This window comes from Elgaria multicarinata, chromosome 18, assembly GCF_023053635.1.
Source record: "Elgaria multicarinata webbii isolate HBS135686 ecotype San Diego chromosome 18, rElgMul1.1.pri, whole genome shotgun sequence".
Classification (NCBI taxonomy): domain Eukaryota; kingdom Metazoa; phylum Chordata; class Lepidosauria; order Squamata; family Anguidae; genus Elgaria; species Elgaria multicarinata.
The window spans coordinates 19453396-19472588 of record NC_086188.1 but is presented as its reverse complement, the minus strand read 5'-3'; the positions used below and the strand labels follow the sequence as shown (position 1 = coordinate 19472588).

The 19193-nt window shown below is 54.6% G+C and overlaps 2 protein-coding genes across 2 annotated transcripts in view; both read left to right on the top strand.

Moving 5' to 3' along the window:
- SF3A1 (splicing factor 3a subunit 1) overlaps positions 1–19193 on the top strand; it is a 418137-nt gene that overhangs the window by 187658 nt on the left and 211286 nt on the right. The window lies entirely within an intron of this gene.
- On the top strand, positions 2662–6394 carry LOC134410480 (ubiquitin-like protein ISG15). The gene is made up of 2 exons (XM_063143763.1): positions 2662–2797; positions 5376–6394. Exons 1-2 carry the CDS (start codon positions 2795–2797, stop codon positions 5844–5846), a joined length of 474 nt encoding a protein of 157 aa, XP_062999833.1. The 5' UTR covers positions 2662–2794; the 3' UTR covers positions 5847–6394.

Genomic DNA, 19193 nt, shown 5'->3' with positions numbered 1-19193 from the left:
AACAAAGCTCCTGCCCCGTGAGATGGGCCCACACGCCCTCTGCCCTCGTGGGGTCCTGGTCGAGAGACGGGGGCACGGTCTGGATGACTTCCACTAGGCAGGTCTCTTGGAAGAGAAAGCGTTGGGGGTTGGCAAATCCCTCCCTCTGACCTTCCTGACCTCCATGCCTCTGAACTAGCAAGGAAAGCCCTCTTCTTCTGCTCCCCATGGATTTTGCCATCTCTGGGTCAGGCTTTTAGCCGCCGAGCTTCCCCAGAGCAATTCAGCAGGGTCGCCTGTTCTCCAACGTTTTCTCTCTGGGCCAGGAAAAGATTCACACTGCTGCATTTCTGTGAGTGTCCATATGGGGCACAGAGTGATGTCAGAATGGCCAGGGTCTGGCTTCCATGACGATGGAGATTTCCCAAAGATGCTCCAGGAGACCTTTGAGCTGGCAGCGGCATCTCCCCTTGCTGGGTGTGCTGCTGGAAGACGGCACACCAAGGATGGCACCGGCCAGGGTCAGCTTGTGGATGGCCCCACAGGGAGAGGACAGGGGAAGTGCAGTGAGAGAGAGGCAGAGGAGTCCCCAAAGATGCTCCAGGAGACCTTTGAGCTGGCAGCGGCATCTCCCCATGCGCAGTATGCAGCTATGGTGTGGTGGAGGATGGGACAACAAAGATGGCTGCAGCCATGGCCGGTAAGAAGGGGCACATGTCCCGTGAGGGTGGAGGGAGGAGGCCAGAGGGAGGAGATCAGGGACTGAAGAGGAGGTCCCCAAGCTTGGATGGCTGAGGGGAACAGGAAGAAGGCAGGGTGTGACTTCATTGGATGATGATGGGAGAGTTTGGGCCTGGCCCACGGCATTGTCACAGTGGCCGCCTTCTAGCTTCTATGACAAGGGAGAGTCCCAAAGATGCTTCAGGAGACCGTTGGCCTCCACATTGATAGCAGGCAACGATGGCGTGGCGGCTGCAGTCCTGGCCGGGAAGGAGGGGCCCATGTCCAGTGAGGGTGGAGGGAGGAGGCCAGAGCGAGCAATGGGAGGAGATCAGGGACTGAAGAGGAGGTCCCTGAGCTTGGATGGCTGAAGGGAAGACGAAGAAGGCAGGGTGTGTCTTCCCGGATGATGATGGGAGAGTTTGGGCCTGGCCCACAGCATTGTCACAATGGCCGCCTTCTAGCTTCTGTGTCAAGGGAGAGTCCCAAAGATGCTTCAGGAGACCGTTGGCCTGGCACGGAATCTCCACGTTCATAGCAAGGAACAATGGCATGGAGGAAGCAAGCCTGGCCGGTAAGGAGGGGCCCATGCCCAGTGAGGGTGGAGGGAGGAGGCCAGAGCGAGGAGAGGGGGGAGATCACCTGGTGCCCTCCCATTAATTGCACACCTCTCTCCTTGTCTTCTTCGGAACCCATGGGTACCACCCCTGCTCCCTCCCTCCTCACCCTGCAACAGTCCCCATATTTCCTTCCCCCAACCGACCCGCCACCATTTTTCCTCCTCCTTTCTCTTCCCTCCGGTCTTTCCCCTAACAGGGAAGGAAACATTTAACCTGCCTCAGATCTCCCTTGACAGGCAGGGCTGCATCTCCTTACGGCAGGTGGGGTTGTGGGGAACTGAGATCACCTGGGTCCCTCTGTTGAACGCAGCCCTGTCTCCTTGTCATCCTAGGAGCCCCTGGACAAATTCCCCATCCCTGCCTTTCCTCTTCCGGCTTCTCCCACTCTCATCATCCAGGGAAGAAAAGGCTTGTCCTTCACAGGCAGGGCTGCACCCCTCCTTGAGGCAGGTGGGACGGTGGGGCGCAGAGAACTTCCTTCCGGTGTTCTCCCACGGATGGCCCCCTTCTCTGCTTTTCCTCCTAGGAGCCCCCCCACGCCCATTCCACCTCCCCAACCTCAGCCGCCCCTGTCATTCCTCCGCCCAAGCAGTCACCCGGCAGTGAGCTGACCAAGCAGCCCTGGAACTGGATCAAATCCTCGTTCCCACTGCCGCTGGCTTCTCGGCCATCCCAGAATGCAGGCAATTATAACAGGAGTCCTAAAACTGGGGTGGCAAGCTCCTTGTTTGGGGGGGTGCTTGCCCCCCTCCACTCTCACCCCCTGGAGCCGCCACTGCCGTTCCCCCCCCCCCCCAGCCCCCATTTCCCCTTCTTCTGTCCCAACCCATCTGGAGGCTGCCGGGTAGGGGAAAGCTGCCTTAAAGTCTCAAACATCTATCTGTCTCGGCCGGCAATTGTATCGATTTCCAGCGAGGAGCCCTGTTAAGTCCATTGCAGCAAAATCAGCCAAGAGTCTTGTGACCCTTGAAAAGCGGACACATTCGTTGGGGCATCCGGTTCCATGGACTGTGGTCCACTTGGCCGCATGCAGGGAGTACAGTTGATCCCCGAACTCGGCATCAAGCTCCGGCTTCCCCTGCCAGCTTCGACCCCAAGGGACGCGCGGTGCTCTTTCAGGCGCCACAGGATTCTTGGTCGCTTGTGATGCAAGCGATGCACGCGGCTCCCAGCCCTTCCTTTCTCGGGCTGCTGGTGATGGAATCTGCGGGATTCCCAGCAACGGAGCCCTGGTCGCTTTCGCTTTCGTTTTCCCCTCTTGCTTTCGCTTTCCACGGCTGGGAAATGGAAAGTGGCCGCGGGCTCCTGGGTCGCTTCTGCTTCCTCGGCAGCTCCTCCCCGCGGGGACATCTCGAAAGCGGCGCGGGGATAAAAGGGAGCGGAGCGGGCAGGGACAGTGCGGAGCCCCCTAAGCGGAAGATCGGGCGGCTGTGTGTGGAAGCGGAGCCCGAGGCGAGAGAGGCCGGACCTGCGAGATGGTAAGGAGGGAGGGGGCGGCGGGGGGGGGAGCTGCCCGGCCGGGGAAAGGCGGTAGGAGGCAGCTTGGCAGCTGGCTGGAAGGAGGCGCGACGCGGCGGGCCGGCTGTCTGGCGGGGGCACAGACCGGCAGCCTTTCCCGGCACAGACCGGCAGCCTTCCCCCCTGCTTCCTCCGGAAGGGAGACGCTGCCTGGCCTGACCTGGGGCCCTGCAAGGGGGGGGGCTGCTGGTGGGAAGAAACTGGCCGCCCTGGGGCGGAATGGGGGTGGGGGTGGGGGTTCCCTTTACGCCGCCTCGGTGCCGAGATCTTTGGGGCGGAGCCGTGAGAGGCCTCCCCACGGGCTCCGTTGTCTCTTGATCTCGCGCGCTCTCTCCCTGCGTGGGTCAAACGTTTCAAAGATGCCCGTCTGGAGTCTTGCGAGGGAGGCAACATTGCTGTCAGGTGGGCGAGTGAGAGTGCTGGGGGTGTTGGGGCGGGGGGGGGGGCGGGGAGAAGGCTTTGAGGAACCTCTTGCCCAAAGAGGTGTTTTGCAGGGGAGGCTGGTGGTTCCGATGCCAGTGGGGCGATGAATCCGCTCCGGGCTTCAGCCAGAGCTCGAAGGGAGCAGAGCAAAGCGCCGTGGGCAGCTCTTGCCGAGTTCTGACTGATCCCCGGTGTACATCCACCACCCCACTGGCATCGGAGCCACCGGCCTCCCCTGGCCTCTTGCCCTTCCACCCCACGGGGCCCCTCCTTGCCAGTGGGCTGCCCGGCGTCAGGAGTGGTGGGTGGGCTTCGCCCCCCCCGTCACGTTGTCCCCCAACGCCACGTTTCCTTCTCTCCCCCGGGGTGAATCGCAGCCAGTATAGGAGAAAGGAAAGGGGGTGCTGGGGGACCCCACTGAAGGGGCACCTCATGACAGAGGGGTTTAGCTCCCCTGGACAAGTATGCCGGAGGCGCACTGCCCCATGGGAAAGACTAGCGCTTGCAACATGGGGCTGGGGGGGTTACTTGTGAGTAAACCCACTCACAGGAACTCTCCCAGTCAGCCCTTAGTAGTAGGAAACTGAGTAGCCGTGGTCTAGTTAATTTCAACACTTCTCCAAAGTTTTTCAATCTCCTCTGAGCAGCGAAACTGACCTGCTCCGTGTTTGCTGAGCTGTGACAAAGGGCAGCCCAGGCAGTTCCCAGGACAGGAAGGGGGGGGGGGGCTGATAGAAGACCCAGCCCGGATCTGTTCTTCTCCCTGACCTGCTAGCTGACAGCCTTCCCCAACTGGGTAACCTTCCAATGTATTGGACTACAATCCCCATCACCCCCAGGATAGGGGGAGTCGTAGTCCAGGTTGGGGAAGGCTGTTGGCTGCCTTCAGACAGATCAAGACGCTAACGTGGGAGCTTTAAAGTTGTGGTATGCAGGCTTGGACTGGAAAAGAGTCCTACAATTCCCAGCATGGCTGGCAGGGAAAAGCTGGGGATTGTGGGGCTGTTTTCTCTGTAAGCCTGCGTGGGGGATTGCACCCTTAGAGACCTGTCAATCCCGTCTCCAGCCCCCACCCACATGGGATTATCTGATATGGTACAGTCCAACCTACTTCAAAGTACAGACCTCTTTTATATGGGCTTCTTGCCGCAAGTAAGAAAGTATCTATATTACAGGCGTAAATTGATAACCTGCGTTCTGACCCCAGGGAGGCCTGGATTTAAAATGTGGAACTATTTGCCTGTGCGCAAGGATTCCTCAGCAACCCTCCCTCAACTACAATTCCCAGGATTCTTTGAGTCAAGCAGCCATGCCAATGAAAGCCTGTGGAAAGCAATTCAAGCTTGTAGTACGGCTGGCCTAGAAGTGGAACATCTTGAATTGTTGCCGCTACATCAGCCTTCCTCAATTAACAGATGTGTTGGACTACAACTCTCATCATGCTGGCTGGGGTAATAGGCATTGCAGTCCAACAGAACTGGAGGGCGTCAGGTGGGGGAAGGCTGTGGTGTGGTAAGCGGAGGCCCCAGCTCCAGCTGTGCTCACAGGAGAAGACAATGTATCAGTGGAGGCTGGTGGCTCTGCTGGAGCTACCCAAGGTGACTGGTTCTGGCTGAAACCTGGAACGGATTCACCACCCCACTGACATGGGACCCACCCCACCCCACCCACCCCAGCACCACTGCAATGTATTCAGTCGAAGCATCCAGTCTGTAAGCCTTAGAGCGATTAATCCAGGGGTAAGGAACCGATGGACCTCCGGATATGGTTGCTGCATCTCCCATCATCCCTGACCATTGGCCATGTTGGCTGGGGCTCATGGGAGTTGAAGTTCAACAACATCTGGAGGGCCACAGGCTTTCTGGATTAATCCACATGAAGAGAACGTGCTACTAATTGTGAAGTTCTGCTCCTGATCAACTTCTCTGGAGAAATACAACGGTGTGATCTTGTTAGAAGCAGACATTCTTTTTCCTCTTCTTCTTCTTCTTCTTCTTCTTCTTCTTCTTCTTCTTCTTCTTCTTCTTCTCTCTCTCTCTCTCTCTCTCTCCCCCCCTTCTCCCAAGACCTGCCTGTGGACTCACAATTCTTTTGCTGTCCTCGTCCCCCCCCTAGGCGCTGCGTTTGAATGTGAAGCTCCTGACGGGAGCCCAGCACTCCCTGGACACCTCCGACCAAAAGACCGTCTGGGATTTCAAAGTCCACGTGGGGCGGAAGACAGGGGTGCCGCCTTATCAGCAGAAGCTGGCCTGCCAGAACAACACCCACATTGACCTGCGGGACGGTGCCCAGCTCTCGGAATATGGGCTGAGATCGGGGGACACCCTCCTGCTAATGGTCAAGAACGAGGAACCCATTTCCGTTCTCCTGAACACTCCCCGGGGCAGAACCAGCACTTATGAGGTCCTGCCTTCAGACCCGGTGGCCCAGTTCAGAGCCCAGGTTCAGCGCCAGGAGAACATGCAGCCGGAACAGTTCTGGCTCCTGTACGAGGGGAAACCTTTGGAGGACGGCCACAAGCTGTCGGACTACAACATTGCTCCCTACAGCACCATCTTCCTGAACGGGCGGCTCCGGGGCGGCTGAGATCTGGTGGATGGCTCAGCCCAGCCGCCCTCCTGGCCTCTTGGACCAGGGTTCCCCAGACTTCCCGAACTTGACCCTCTCCCCACTTCTCACTTAGGCTGCCCCCTGCCTCCTCCCCAACCCGACACCCGTCTTCTGGTATACAACCTTAGCAGTATTTAAATCTAGCACCAGCCGTTCCGCCTTGCCTGAGAGACAGCCGAGAGACTGCCTGCCTTTGGCTCGCCCTCTCCCTGAACTGCTTCCACTCTTGCTGGCCATGAGAAGAACCTTGGAACTCTACCAAGTGCCTTGAGTTTGCTTGCTCTCCTCTTCCCTCCTCACCCCCTTTTCCTCTTGTGTTGACTCTTAGATTGTAAACCTGAGTACAGGGACTGTCATTACAGCGTGCACTTTTCAGCTGAAGGGAGGAGCAGAAATATTCTGAAATTGTAAACGCGAGTTCTCTACTGATGCTTTTATCTGAGTTTGGCTCTGCTTTGACGTTTTGTGTGGATGCTTTTTAGCAGCTGTAAAACACATCACTAAATAAAGGAAAGACAAAATGAGTGGTGCGCTTTTTATTGACAAATATTTCTGTGGGTTCTGCTACTCTCCGCATCATTCAGTCACCCAGTGAGTCACCTTAGGGCCTTTGAGCAGTTGCAGTGGTGGGGTGCCCAGTATCGCAGCTGGCGTGGTTGGTCGACCCGCTAGAATTCCTTGTGCTGCAGGGTTTGGACTAGAACTCCTGAGACGGGGGCTCAAATCCTCATTCAGTCACAAAGTTTAACAATCATTCTCCCTCAGCCTATCCCACCTCACAGGGTTGTTGTGAGGATGAGTGGGAGTAACCCATCCATGCGCTCCAAAGGGTGAGAGGAGTAAAGTTATTTAAAAAACACAAAAACCCAATATCCTGCATCAGAATAGTTCAATTCATGCAACAAGAAAAGTGGGATTTTGTCACTTGTGGAAACGTATTCTGCAGTTTTGGTTAGTTTGCAGGATTGATCTTGCTTTTTTGCTAGTCTTTAGTGGCAGAGGGACCTGGCCTTTCTGGACCTGTGGAGATCTACCCAGCACAGACTCACGGAGGGTCTGGGGAGTTTTGCTGCGGTACTTCGTAAAGGCAAGCAGGGGATGGGCCCTTCCAGTAGAATGGAAGCCATGACCTCCATTCCCAGTGTCACACCAGACCCCTTTCACTCTACCAGGGGTGCAGAACTGGTTTGGGGTGGGGCCCTGCATCTCGCAGGCTGCATTATTATTATTATTATTATTATTATTATTATTATTATTATTTATTTATATAGCACCATCAATGTACATGGTGCTGTACAGAGTAAAACAGTAAATAGCAAGGCCCTGCCGCATAGGCTTACAATCTAATAAAATCATAGTAAAACAATAAGGAGGGGAAGAGAATGCCAACAGGCACAGGGTAGGGTAAGCAGGCACAGGGTAGGGTAAAACTAACAGTGTAAAGTCCGCACAACATCAAGTTTTAAAAGCTTTAGGAAAAAGAAAAGTTTTTAGTTGAGCTTTAAAAGCTGCGATTGAACTTGTAGTTCTCAAATGTTCTGGAAGAGCGTTCCAGGCGTAAGGGGCAGCAGAAGAGAATGGACGAAGCCGAGCAAGGGAAGTAGAGGCCCTTGGGCAGGCGAGAAACATGGCATCAGAGGAGCGAAGAGCACGAGCAGGGCAATAGTGTGAGATGAGAGAGGAGAGTTTTGTGTGTTCAACCATAACTCAAACCACCGTAGGTCTTGCCACTGATACACAGAAATAGTCTACAAATGTTCTATAGGCTTCTGTAGATTCTCTAGATTTCCACACATCTCTTCAGGAGTGTCGATTATGAAATCTTCATTTTCATCAGAAAAACCAAGGCAGAAAAACCTCACAGCAGAAAAACCTCCACATGTGGCAACCTGCAATCCCATTCTAGACACATTTACTTGAAAGAAAATTCTACTGACTAGAAAGCCGGTAACTCAGTGATAAGAGCACGCACAGAAGGCTCTAGATTCAATCCCATGAGTCTCCAACTAAAAAGGACCTCAGCTAACAACTTAAATATTGAACCCAAAAGCAGTTATCCATAACATTAGTGTCTTCTCCAGGAAGCGCATGGAGCTCCAGTGTGGCTCAGAATTAAAAAGCAAGAAGACGCTTAGAAAACAACATACAAGTGACACACACACACCCAAAAAATCACTGTGTGGCATGTTCCTGTTCAGAGTTCTTGCCAGATATACCCTTTACCTGGATACTCCATCCCACTCCCACCCAGCCCTACCCCAGTTTTTCATTCCCCCATCGCAAGAGGCACACAAAATTATGTGCACACTGAGCATGAAAAGTCCTCAATTTGCTGTCATGGGGTCTGATCCCCTTAAGTGGCCAAGCGAGGAGGCCACATTTGCTGATAATACCAAATTAGTTAGGGTGATAAAAACAAAAATGTTATTGCAAAGAGCTGCAAAACTGAGAGCATGGACATTAAAATGGCAGCTGAGGTTCAATATAAGCAAGTGTAAAGTGACGCATGTTGGGTCAAAAATTCCCAACTTCACACACACACTGATGGGATCTGAGCTACCTGTGACTGAGCAAGAAAGAGATCTTGCGGTTGTGGCCAATGAAGATGTCAACTCAGTATGTGTCACCATGAAAAGAATTGAAAATAAAACTGTAAATATCACATTGCCCTTATGTAAATCTATTGTATGATCACACTTGGAATGCTGTGTACCATTCTGGTCACCTCACACACACAAAAAGGATACTGAAAAGTCAGAAAGAGTGTAGAAAAAGGCAACCAAAAGGGTCAAGGGGCTGGAGCAACTTCCCTACAAGGAAAGGTTACAACATCAGTGATTGTTTAGCTTAGAAAAAAGGGGAGTAAGGTGAGACATGTTGGAGAAAGTGATAAGGAGACATTTTTCTCCCTCTCTCACAGTACTAGAACCCAATGGACTCCTCCCATGAAGCTGATTGGTGAGAGATTCAGGACAGATAAAAGGAAGTCCTTCACACAGCATAGTTAAATTATAGGATTCACTTCCACAAGATGAAGTGACGGCCACTTGTTTGGGCCTGGCCCACGGCATTGTCACAGTGGCCGCCTTCTAGCTTCTATGACAAGGGAGAGTCCCAAAGACGCTTCAGGAGACCGTTGGCCTCCACATTGATAGCAGGCAATGATGGCATGGCGGCTGCAGTCCTGGCCGGTAAGGAGGGGCCCATGTCCAGTGAGGGTGGAGGGAGGAGGCCAGAGTGAGGAGAGGGGGGAGATCAGGGACTGGAGTGGTGGGCCCTGGGTTTGGAGGGCTGAGGGGAACGGGAGGAAGGCAGGGCCAAGGGGGAGGACGCCCCCTTGCTAAGAGTGCCCCCTGCTGAGGCCCCCCAGGCCAAAGCCTGCCCCCCCTCCCTAAGGCAGGCGGGAGGGTGGGGTGCAGAGGACGCCTGGGGCCCTCCCATTAATGGCACACCTTTCTCTTTCTCATCCTAGGAGCTGATGGATACTTCGCCCGCTCCCACGCTCACTCCTTGTACCTCGACAGTGCCCAAATTGCCTTCCCCCATCAGACCCGCCACCTTTTCCCTTCCATCATCTTCCGTCCAGTCTTTCCCTCTTCTGTAAGGGAAACATTTACCTTGTCTCAGCTCTCCCTAAACAGGCTGGGCAGCCGGATCTGTAAGGCATGTGGGATTGTGGGGGTGCAGAGATCATCTGGGGCCCTCCCATGAATTGCATCACCCTCTCGTTGTCATCTGAAGACTGTGCAATCATGGCGTGGTGGAGAATGACGCCACAAAGATGGCTGCAGCCATGGCCGGTAAGAAGGGGCACATGTCCCGTGAGGGTGGAGGGAGGAGGCCAGAGGGAGGAGAGGGGGGAGATCAGCGACTGGAGGGGTGGTCCCTGGGTTTGGAGGGCTAAGGGGAACGGGAGGAAGGCATGGCCAAGGGGGAGGATGCCCCCTTGCTAAGAGTGCCCCTTGCTGAGGCCCTCCAGGCCAAAGTCTGCCCCCCTCCCTAAGGCAGGCAGGAGGGTGGGGTGCAGGGGACAGCTGGGGCCCTCCCATTAATGGCACACATTTCTCTTTCTCGTCCTAGGAGCCCATGGATACTTCCCCTGCTCCCTCCCTCTGTCCTTCACCCATCCAACCCGCCACCTTCTTCCCTCCATCGTCTCCCTCCCCTCAGGTAAGGAAATGTTGAACCTGCCTCAGCTCTTCCTGGACAGGCAGGGCCGCACCCTCCTTAAGGGGTGCAGGATTGAGGGGTGCTGAGATCACCTACTGCCCTCCCATTAATTGCACATTTTTTTCTTTTTCATCCTAGGTCCCCATGGATACCTCGCCCGTGCCCTTCCTTCGACCTTCACCCATCCGACCTGCAACCTTTCTCCTTCCGTCTTCCCCCCTCAGGTAAGGAAGAATTTAACCTGGCTCAGCTCTGCCTCGACAGGCAGGGCTGCAGCTCCGTAGGGCATGTGGGGTTATGGGGGGTACAGGGATCGTCTGTGTCCCTGCCATTAATTGTACGTTTCTCTCCTTGTCATCCTAGGAACCCATGAACACCTCTCCAGCCCCCTCCTTTCCTCTCCCAGCCTATCCTGCCAACATCTAGGTAAGTAAAGGTTTGGCCTTTCTCAGCCCTCCCCCCTTCACAGGCAGGGCTGCACCCCTCCTTGAGGCAGCTGGGACGGCAGGGCACACAGAACTTCCGGTGCTCTGCCACTGACACCCCCTTTTCTCTGCTTTTCCCCCTAGGAGCCCATGGTGTTCTGAGGAGCGCGAGAAGGTAAGGAGCAAAGGGTGGAGTGCAGAGATCAGCTGCTGACCTCCCATTACTTGCACACCTTTTTCTTTCTCATCCTAGGAGCCAATGGATACTTTGCCGCCACCCTCCCTCCGTCCTTTGCCCATCCGACCTGCCCACTTCTTCCCTCCATCGTATTTCCCCCCTCAGGTAACGAAATGTTGAACCTGCCTCCGCTCTTCCTGGACAGGCAGGGCCTTAAGGGGTGCGGGATTGAGGGCTGCAGAGGTCACCTGCTGCCCTCCTATTAATTGCATTTTTCTTTTTCGTCCTAGGTCCCCATGGATACCTCCCCTGCACCCTCCCTCCGACCTTCCCTGATCCGACCCGCCACCTTTGTCCTTTCGTCTTCCCTCCCTCAGGTAAGGAAGAATTTAACTTGGCTCAACTCTGCCTCGACAGGCAGGGCTGGAGCTCCGTAGGGCATGTGGGGCTGTGGGGGGTACAGGGATTGTCTGGGTCCCTGTCATTAACTGTGCATTTCTCTCCTTGTCATCCTAGGAACCCATGGACATGTCTCCAGCCCCCTCCTTTCCCCTCCCTGCTTATCCTGGCCCCATCATCCCGGTAAGTAAAGGTTTGGCCTCTCTCAGCCCTCCCCCCTTCACAGGCAGGGTTGCACCCCTCCTTGAAGCAGGTGGGACGGTGGGGCACAGAGAACTTCCTTCCGGTGCTCTCCCATTAATGGCACACCTTTCTCTCTCTCGTCCTAGGAGCCGATGGATACCTCGCCCGCTCCCTCAGTCCCTCCTCGTACCCCGACAGTGCCCAAATTGCCTTCCCCCATCAGACTCGCCACCTTTTCCCTTCCGCCATCTTTCCTCCAGTCTTTCCCTCTTCAGTTGGGCAGCAGGATGCGTAAGGCAAGCAGGATTGTGGGGGGGCAAAGATCATCTGGTGCCCTCCCATGAATTGCATCACTCTCCCATTGTCATGTGAGGAGGGGCACATGTCCAGTGAGGGTGGAGGGAGCAGGAAAGAGGGGGGAGATCAGGGACTGAAGAGGAGGTCCCCGAGCTTGGATGGCTATGGGGAAGTCGAAGAAGGCAGGGTGTGTCTTCCCGGATGATGATGGGAGAGTTTGGGCCTGGCCCACGGCATTGTCACAGTGGCCGCCTTCTAGCTTCTATGACAAGGGAGAGTCCCAAAGATGCTTCAGGAGACCATTGGCCTGGCGCGGAATCTCCACGTTCATAGCAAGGAACAATGGCATGGAGGAAGCAAGCCTGGCCGGTAAGGAGGGGCCCATGCCCAGTGAGGGTGGAGGGAGGAGGCCAGAGGGAGGAGAGGGGGGAGATCAGGGACTGGAGCGGTGGACCCTGGGTTTGGAGGGCTGAGGGGAACGGGAGGAAGGCAGGGCCAAGGGGGAGGATGCCCCCTTGCTAAGAGTGCCCCCTGCTGAGACCCCCAGGCCAAAGCCTGCCCCCACTCCCTAAGGCAGGCAGGAGGGTGGGGTGCAAAGGATGCCTGGGGCCCGCCCATTAATGGCACACCTTTCTCTTTCTCATCCTAGGAGCTGATGGATACTTTGCCCGCTCCCTTCCGCTGTCCTTTGCCCATCCGACCTGCCAACTTCTTCCCGCCATCGTCCCCCCTCCCAGGTAAGTAAATGTTGAACCTGCCTCAGCTCCTCCTGGACAGGCAGGGCCTTAAAGGGTGCGGGATTGAGGGGTGCAGAGGTCACCTGCTGCCCTCCCATTAATTGCACGTTTTTTTCTTTTTCATCCTAGGTCCCCATGGATACCTCGCCCGCGCCTTCCCTCCGATCTTCACTCATCCGATCCGCCAACTTCTTCCCTCCATTGTCTTCTGACCCTCAGGTAAGGAAGAATTTAACTTGGCCCAGCTCTGCCTTGACAGCCAGGGCTGCAGCTCTATAGGGCATGTGGGGTTGTGGAGGGTACAGGGATCGTCTGTGTCCCTGCCGTTAATTGTACATTTCTCTCCTTGTCATCCTAGGAACCCTTCGACCTTCACCCATCCGACCTGCAGCCTTTCTCCTTCCGTCTTCCCCCCTCAGGTAAGGAAGAATTTAACCTGGCTCAGCTCTGCCTCGACAGGCAGGGCTGCAGCTCCGTAGGGCATGTGGGGTTATGGGGGGTACAGGGATCGTCTGTGTCCCTGCCATTAATTGTACGTTTCTCTCCTTGTCATCCTAGGAACCCATGGACACCTCACCAGCCCCCTCCTTTCCTCTCCCTGCTTATCCTTCCCCCATCGTCCCGGTAAGTAAAGGTTTGGCCTCTCTCAGCCCTCCCTCCTTCACAGGCAGGGCTGCACCCCTCCGTGAGGCAGGTGGGACGGTGGGGTACAGAGAACTTCCGGTGCTCTCCCACTGACACCCCCTTTTCTCTGCTTTTCCCCCTAGGAGCCCATGGTGTTCTAGGGTCCAACTATCTTCACCTCTCCTCACCCCGATGTCCAAGAGGTCCTGCGGAAATGAGCTCGATCACCTTGCTACAGGAAAGCAGGAGACTCACCTGAGCCCAACTCACCTTGCTGTACAGTAAGGGTCCCTGTCATTAACTGTACATTTCTCTCCTTGTCATCCTAGGAACCAATGGACACGTCTCCAGCCCCCTCCTCTCCTTTCCCAGCTCATCCTGCACCCATCGTCCCGGTAAGTAAAGGTTTGGCCTCTCTCAGCCCTCCCCCCTTCACAGGCAGGGCTGCACCCCTCCTTGAGGCAGGTGGGACGGCGGGGCACACAGAACTTCCAGTGCTCTGCCACTGACACCCCCTTTTCTCTGCTTTTCCCCCTAGGAGCCCATGGTTTTCTGAAAGGAAGGCGAGAAGGTGAGGAGCACCTCTGCATTGACCTGGGGTCAAGTGGGAACGGCCCAGCGTCAGGCCTTAGAGTCCTGAGATTTAGCTCTTGGGAGGGGGTATCCCTGAGAGTATTTTCTTTCTCCAGTTGATGCATTCCCTGGTTACGTTTCATTTCTTCAAAGTCTGTTTTGGGGGAGGAGGCGATAAAAGAGTGAGAGAGCCAGAGAAAGTCCAGGCCAAACGCCAATCCCCACCCCCGTGGACTCTCGCAATATCCCTAGTGGTTTCCTTTTCATGGCCTCCTTTGGAGGAGTCCGGAGTTCCAGCCTGGAAGCTGAGGCTCTGCAGGGACCCCTGTTCAGGCCGGGAGGCCCCTTTGGCTTTGACCCCAGCCTGGAGCAGAACAGCTGCCTGCTGAATCCTTGCAGAACAGGGTGAACTCCAGCCAAGAACGCACAGCAGAGCCAGAGTTCCCCGAACGCCGTGAGAGTTGCTAAACCGGAGCAAGCCTCTGTCACTACCACAGGCATCTCCCAGAGATGCAGAGCCCCAGATGCTGAACGCAAATGCGGGCAGCCCCGCCACATACCCGAAAGCCTCTGAGCCCACTGCTGACGTGAGCCATGCACAGACTCACCTCTTCATCCTTCTCCCATTTTCTGCTTTGGGTCTCTTTATTTGGGGTCCTTTTTGGTAGGTCCTGCTTTGGACTGTGTTCAACAGAAGATGTGGAAGCAAGTCAGGTGGTGATATGGGGAAAGTGGGCTTTGCACAATGACTAGCGATAGAATTGTGAACTTCTGTGAACTTCTGGCAAAGGGAACGCTGATCAAATTTGCAGATGACACAAAATTGGGTGGGATAGCTAATACCCTGGAAGACAGAAACAAACTTCAAAGTGATCTTGATAGGCTGGAGTGCTGGGCTGAAAACAACAGGATGACATTTAATAGGGATAAATGCCAAGTTCTACATTTAGGAAATAGAAACCAAAGGCACAGTTACAAGATGGGGGACACTTGGCTCAGCAATACTACAAACGAGAAAGATCTTGGAATTGTTGTAGATCACAAGCTGAATATGAGCCAACAGTGCGATATGGCTGCAAGAAAGGCAAATGCTGTTTTGGGCTGCATTAATAGAAGTTTAGCTTCCAAATCACGTGAGGTCCTGGTTCCTCTCTATTCGCCCCTGGTTAGGCCTCATCTAGAGTATTGCGTCCAGTTCTGGGCTCCACAATTCAAGAAGGACACAGACAAGCTGGAGCGTGCTCAGAAGAGGGCAACCAGGATGATCAGGGGTCTGGAAACAAAGCCCTATGAAGAGAGACTGAAAGAACTGGTCATGTTTAGCCTGAAGAAGGGAAGATTGAGGGGAGACATGATAGCACTCTTCAAATACTTAAAAGGTTGTCACACAGAGGAGGGCCAGGATCTCTTCTCGATCCTCCCAGAGTGCAGGACATGGAATAACGGGCTCAAGTTAAAGGAAGCCAGATTCCGGCTGGACATCAGGAAAAACTTCCTGACTGTTAGAGCAGTGCGACGGTGGAATCAGTTACCTAGGGAGGTGGTGGGCTCTCCCACACTAGAGGCCTTCAAGAGGCAGCTGGACAACCCTCTGATCTGTCAGGATTCCTGCATTGAGCAGGGGGGTTGGACTCGATGGCCTTGTAGGCCCCTTCCAACTCTGCTATTTTATGATTCTATGCTTCTTAACCACAAAATGGTTAATGGAATGCATTTACCTTCATGCATTCCATTTACCATTTTGTGGTTAAGTAGCATGGTTTAGAGTGTTGTCTGAACCAGGCCAATATGGTTTCCTTTGCTTGCTTCTTTTTGCTCCTCCCCTTCCTTTCCCCTCGCCTCTCTCTGTCTGACCTTCTCCATTGCTGGGAGCATGTGTATTTGCTCTCTCCCTCCTGCCTGTGTAATGCAACACAAAATGGATTAAACAAGCTCTTTTTGAAACTCTACACCATACCTGCATTGTAGATGCAAGAATATCTTGTGAGCAAAGCTGTTTTCTTTTGTTCCCTGAAGACGGGTATGGTCCCTTTCATTGGGCTAAGATAGGCTGTGTGCATGTGAAACTGGGAAATGCTCATTCTGTTTTGCCTTTTTGTTTTTTGTTTTTCTCTGCTAATTGCCTTTCTAACAGGAGGCATCGATACGCAATAATTCCCTTCACCTGTCCCTTAGACATCCCTGAAATTCTTACTTGGAGAAGCGGAAACGAGGGAAATGGATGTTGTTCTTGATCAGAATGGTGAACTCTGGTGCCATCTTTGCCAAATTCTCGCTAGCAAGCAAAGACAACCAATATTAAAGGACAAGCCAAGCTGGAAAGGACCACACGCACACACAGTTCTCCCACAATTACAGGACTGGCTGAAGTAGACATGTTCTTTTTCCCCAGCTCGCTTCCCTTCTTCAGACCTGGTCCTAGATGGATGGCCGGGAAGCAGTGAGTGACCAGCTAAGCAACCAACTGCATGGTGTTCTCTGTTAACGTGAACAGGCAGCGCTGCCCCTTCAGGTGTGTGTCTCTGCAAAGGAGTCCCTTCCTCAACCAGCTTGCAAAGTCATGCGCAAGACCTGTCCAAATGAGTGGGAGCAGCACAAGGCACAGCTGTCAATGAAACTGGGAAGACAGACGCCCCAAATATCCGTGCCAGCTTAAAGTCCTGCAAAGGTGGTGGAGAGGTGGAGACTGCTTGGCCTGCATCCCCTCCCACTCATTTCTCCCAGTTGGGTTCCATTCCTGGAGGTCAGCCCAGCTGGAGAGGACAAGATGTTGGAGGAGCCACAGTGGGGGTGCCACAGCTCGTTGAGGGGTTCGCTTTGTGTCTTCCTGGGAGGAAGAGTCAGAGTCACATCCGAATCTGGAAGATGCTTCCTTCCGTTTGTCCCTGCGCCCCTCATACCTGAGAGCTGCTCCATCCTCCACCGGACACCAGGCCCTGATCTCACAGGTCTTCTTGGTGTGGTTGTAGGGGATGCAGCGCCCCGTCTTCTCTCCTGTCGGAAGGGAAAGACTGGTGCTCAGGCAGGTGCCGGCTAGGCCTTGGGCCTATTTGAGCCCAATGGGGTATTCCTACCTCCGACTACAGAGAGAAGATGAGAGAAACGGGGGACATCTGTGGTTGACCACCCACCCTCATGGCCACTGGGCGTAAGGAGACTGGGGGCTGCCCTGTCCGTGGGGCTGGCAACCTGGTCTGGCTCCCCGTTACCACTCCAAAGGAGCTCTCCAAGGTGCTGGACCTATAGCTGCTCCCCTGCAGTGGACGAAGCCGACTCCTGAGGTGGCTACGCAGTGACTCACCATTCCCCAGCATGTCCATCTCACCCACGGCACAGTCATCATGGGAGTGGCACAAGGCCCGCATGTTCTGCAGAAGCAAGCATGAAACGGTGGTGGAAGGACGCCAAAGATGTGAGGTTTCAGCGGCATTCAGTGGACCCGGAGCAGGTGAAAAAAATGTCCTTGGTTTTGGTTTGCTTGCTTGCTTATTTTACTCGGTCTGTTTGTCTGGTCTACTAGATCCCCTTTCTTTCGCTACTTTTTCGTGGGGGTTTCTGAGGGTTGGGGGAGGGGTGAAACTTGTCTGCTGGGTCACCTGACCCAGTCTCAGGTTATAAAAGCCTACGACATCAACTTATTCCATGCGCCAGAGCATTAAAACTATTTTTATACAACATACTGTCTTCGCAATTTATGAGACTTAAGTTGCTTTTTGCAAGTATGGTTCCTCTGGCAAAGAAATCAGGTGCGTGAAAGAAGAGACAGGGGCCAAGCTCACGCCAGCCTCATGTGGACTGACTAGTCCTGCACTGGCATCTGCACACACAAGGGGAATGTCTGCAGAGAGGCCGACTTCCTATAACGATATGCGTGAAGGCTCTGGCGGGATCTGGAACTTTGATTGGGCAGAGTTCCGGACTGCAGGGAAGTCTTGACACGTTTGGCTGTCGCCAATAGAGGCTGGTAGCTCTGATGTCACTGGAGTGGTGAATGCAGTCAGAACCAGTTAGAACTCTAAAGGGGCTGTCCAAAGTGCTGAAACCATAGATTGAGCACCTTGGATCACTCCTTTAGAGTTCTGATTGAAACCCAGAGGGAATCCACTGCCCTACTGACATCAGAGGCACCAGTCTCCACTGGCTGTCCCCCTGCAGATGATGGTGCTAAACATGCCGACGCCACGGGGCAGGGCATGTCAACGTCGTGACACCACGATGGATGAGACCACCATGGTCCTGTTCTCCATCACGCCTTCGCCCAACACGTGACCAAAACGTCTGAAGAGGGCTCTGGCAGGCAGCCAATCAGAGAGGGAAACACAACTCTAAGGCTTTCCTACCCCCAGGCCAAAGTCTGCACCCCTTCCCTAAGGCAGGCGGGAGGGTGGGGTGCAGAGAATGCCTGGGGCCCTCCCATTAATGGCACACCTTTCTCTTTCTCATTCTAGGAGCCAATGGATACTTCGCCCCCACCCTCCCTCCGTCCTTCCCCCATCCAACCCGCCACCTTCTTCCCTCCATCATCTCCCCCCCCCCCAGCTAAGGAAACGTTGAACCTGCCTCATCTCTTCCTGGGCAGAGATCACCTACTGCCCTCCCATTAATTGCACTTTTCTTTTTCGTCCTAGGTCCCCATGGATACCTCGCCTGCGCCCTCCCTCCGACCTTCACCCATCCGACCTGCAACCTTTCTCCTTCCGTCTTCCCTCCCTCAGGTAAGGAAGAATTTAACTTGGCTCAACTTTGCCTAAACAGGCAGGGTGCAGCTCCGTAGGGCATGTGGGGTTGTGGGGGGTACAGGGATGTTCTGGGTCCCTGTTGTTAATTGTACATTTCTCTCCTTGTCATCCTAGGAACCCATGGACACGTCTCCAGCCCCCTCTTTTCCTCTCCCAGCCTATCCTGCCCCCATCATCCCGGTAAGTAAAGGTTTGGCCTCTCTCAACCCTCCCCCCTTCACAGGCAGGGCTGCACCCCTCCTTGAGGCAGGTGGGATGGTGGGGCACAGAGAACTTCCTACCGGTGCTCTCCCATTGATGGCCCCCTCTCTGCTTTTCCTCCTAGGAGCGCATGGATACCACACACCTGCTACCCGCTGCCTCGTCGTACCCCGACAGTGCCCAAATTGCCCTCTGCCATCAGACCCACCACCTTTTTCCCTCCACCATCTTCCTTCCAGCCTTCCCCCCCTCAGGTAAGGAAACGTTTAACCTGTCTCAGCTCCCCCTTGACAGGCAGGGCTGCACCCTCCTCTTTAAGGTGTGCGGGATGGAGGGGTGCAGAGAACGCCTGGGGCCCTCCCATTACTTGCACACCTTTCTCTTTCTCGTCCTAGGACCCCCCATGGATACCACGCCAAGCGCAGGAGGAGGTGAGGGAGGAGGAGCAGATCGAGGGACGGAAGACTGAAGAGGAGGTCCCTGACATTGGATGGCTGAGGGGAAGACTAAGAAGAAGGTGAACCAGACGTTAACGTCCAAGACTCTGACAACTGCTTCTGCTGCAGCAAAGATTCCCCCAGATGTTAGAACGCCCCTGCGCAAGTCATGCCCCGCCTTCTTCCTGTTCCCCTAAGCCCCCGTTGGGCCTGATCCTGACACTGCTGGCTGCCAGCAGAATCAGTCTACAGTGGAGAAGGGAAAGAGCCGTGAGAGAGGCAAAGGGGAACACCAGCCTTGGCCGCCTCCTGCCATTCCCTTACTCTTGAGCCTGGTTTTCCCAGGAGAGGGAAGGGCTC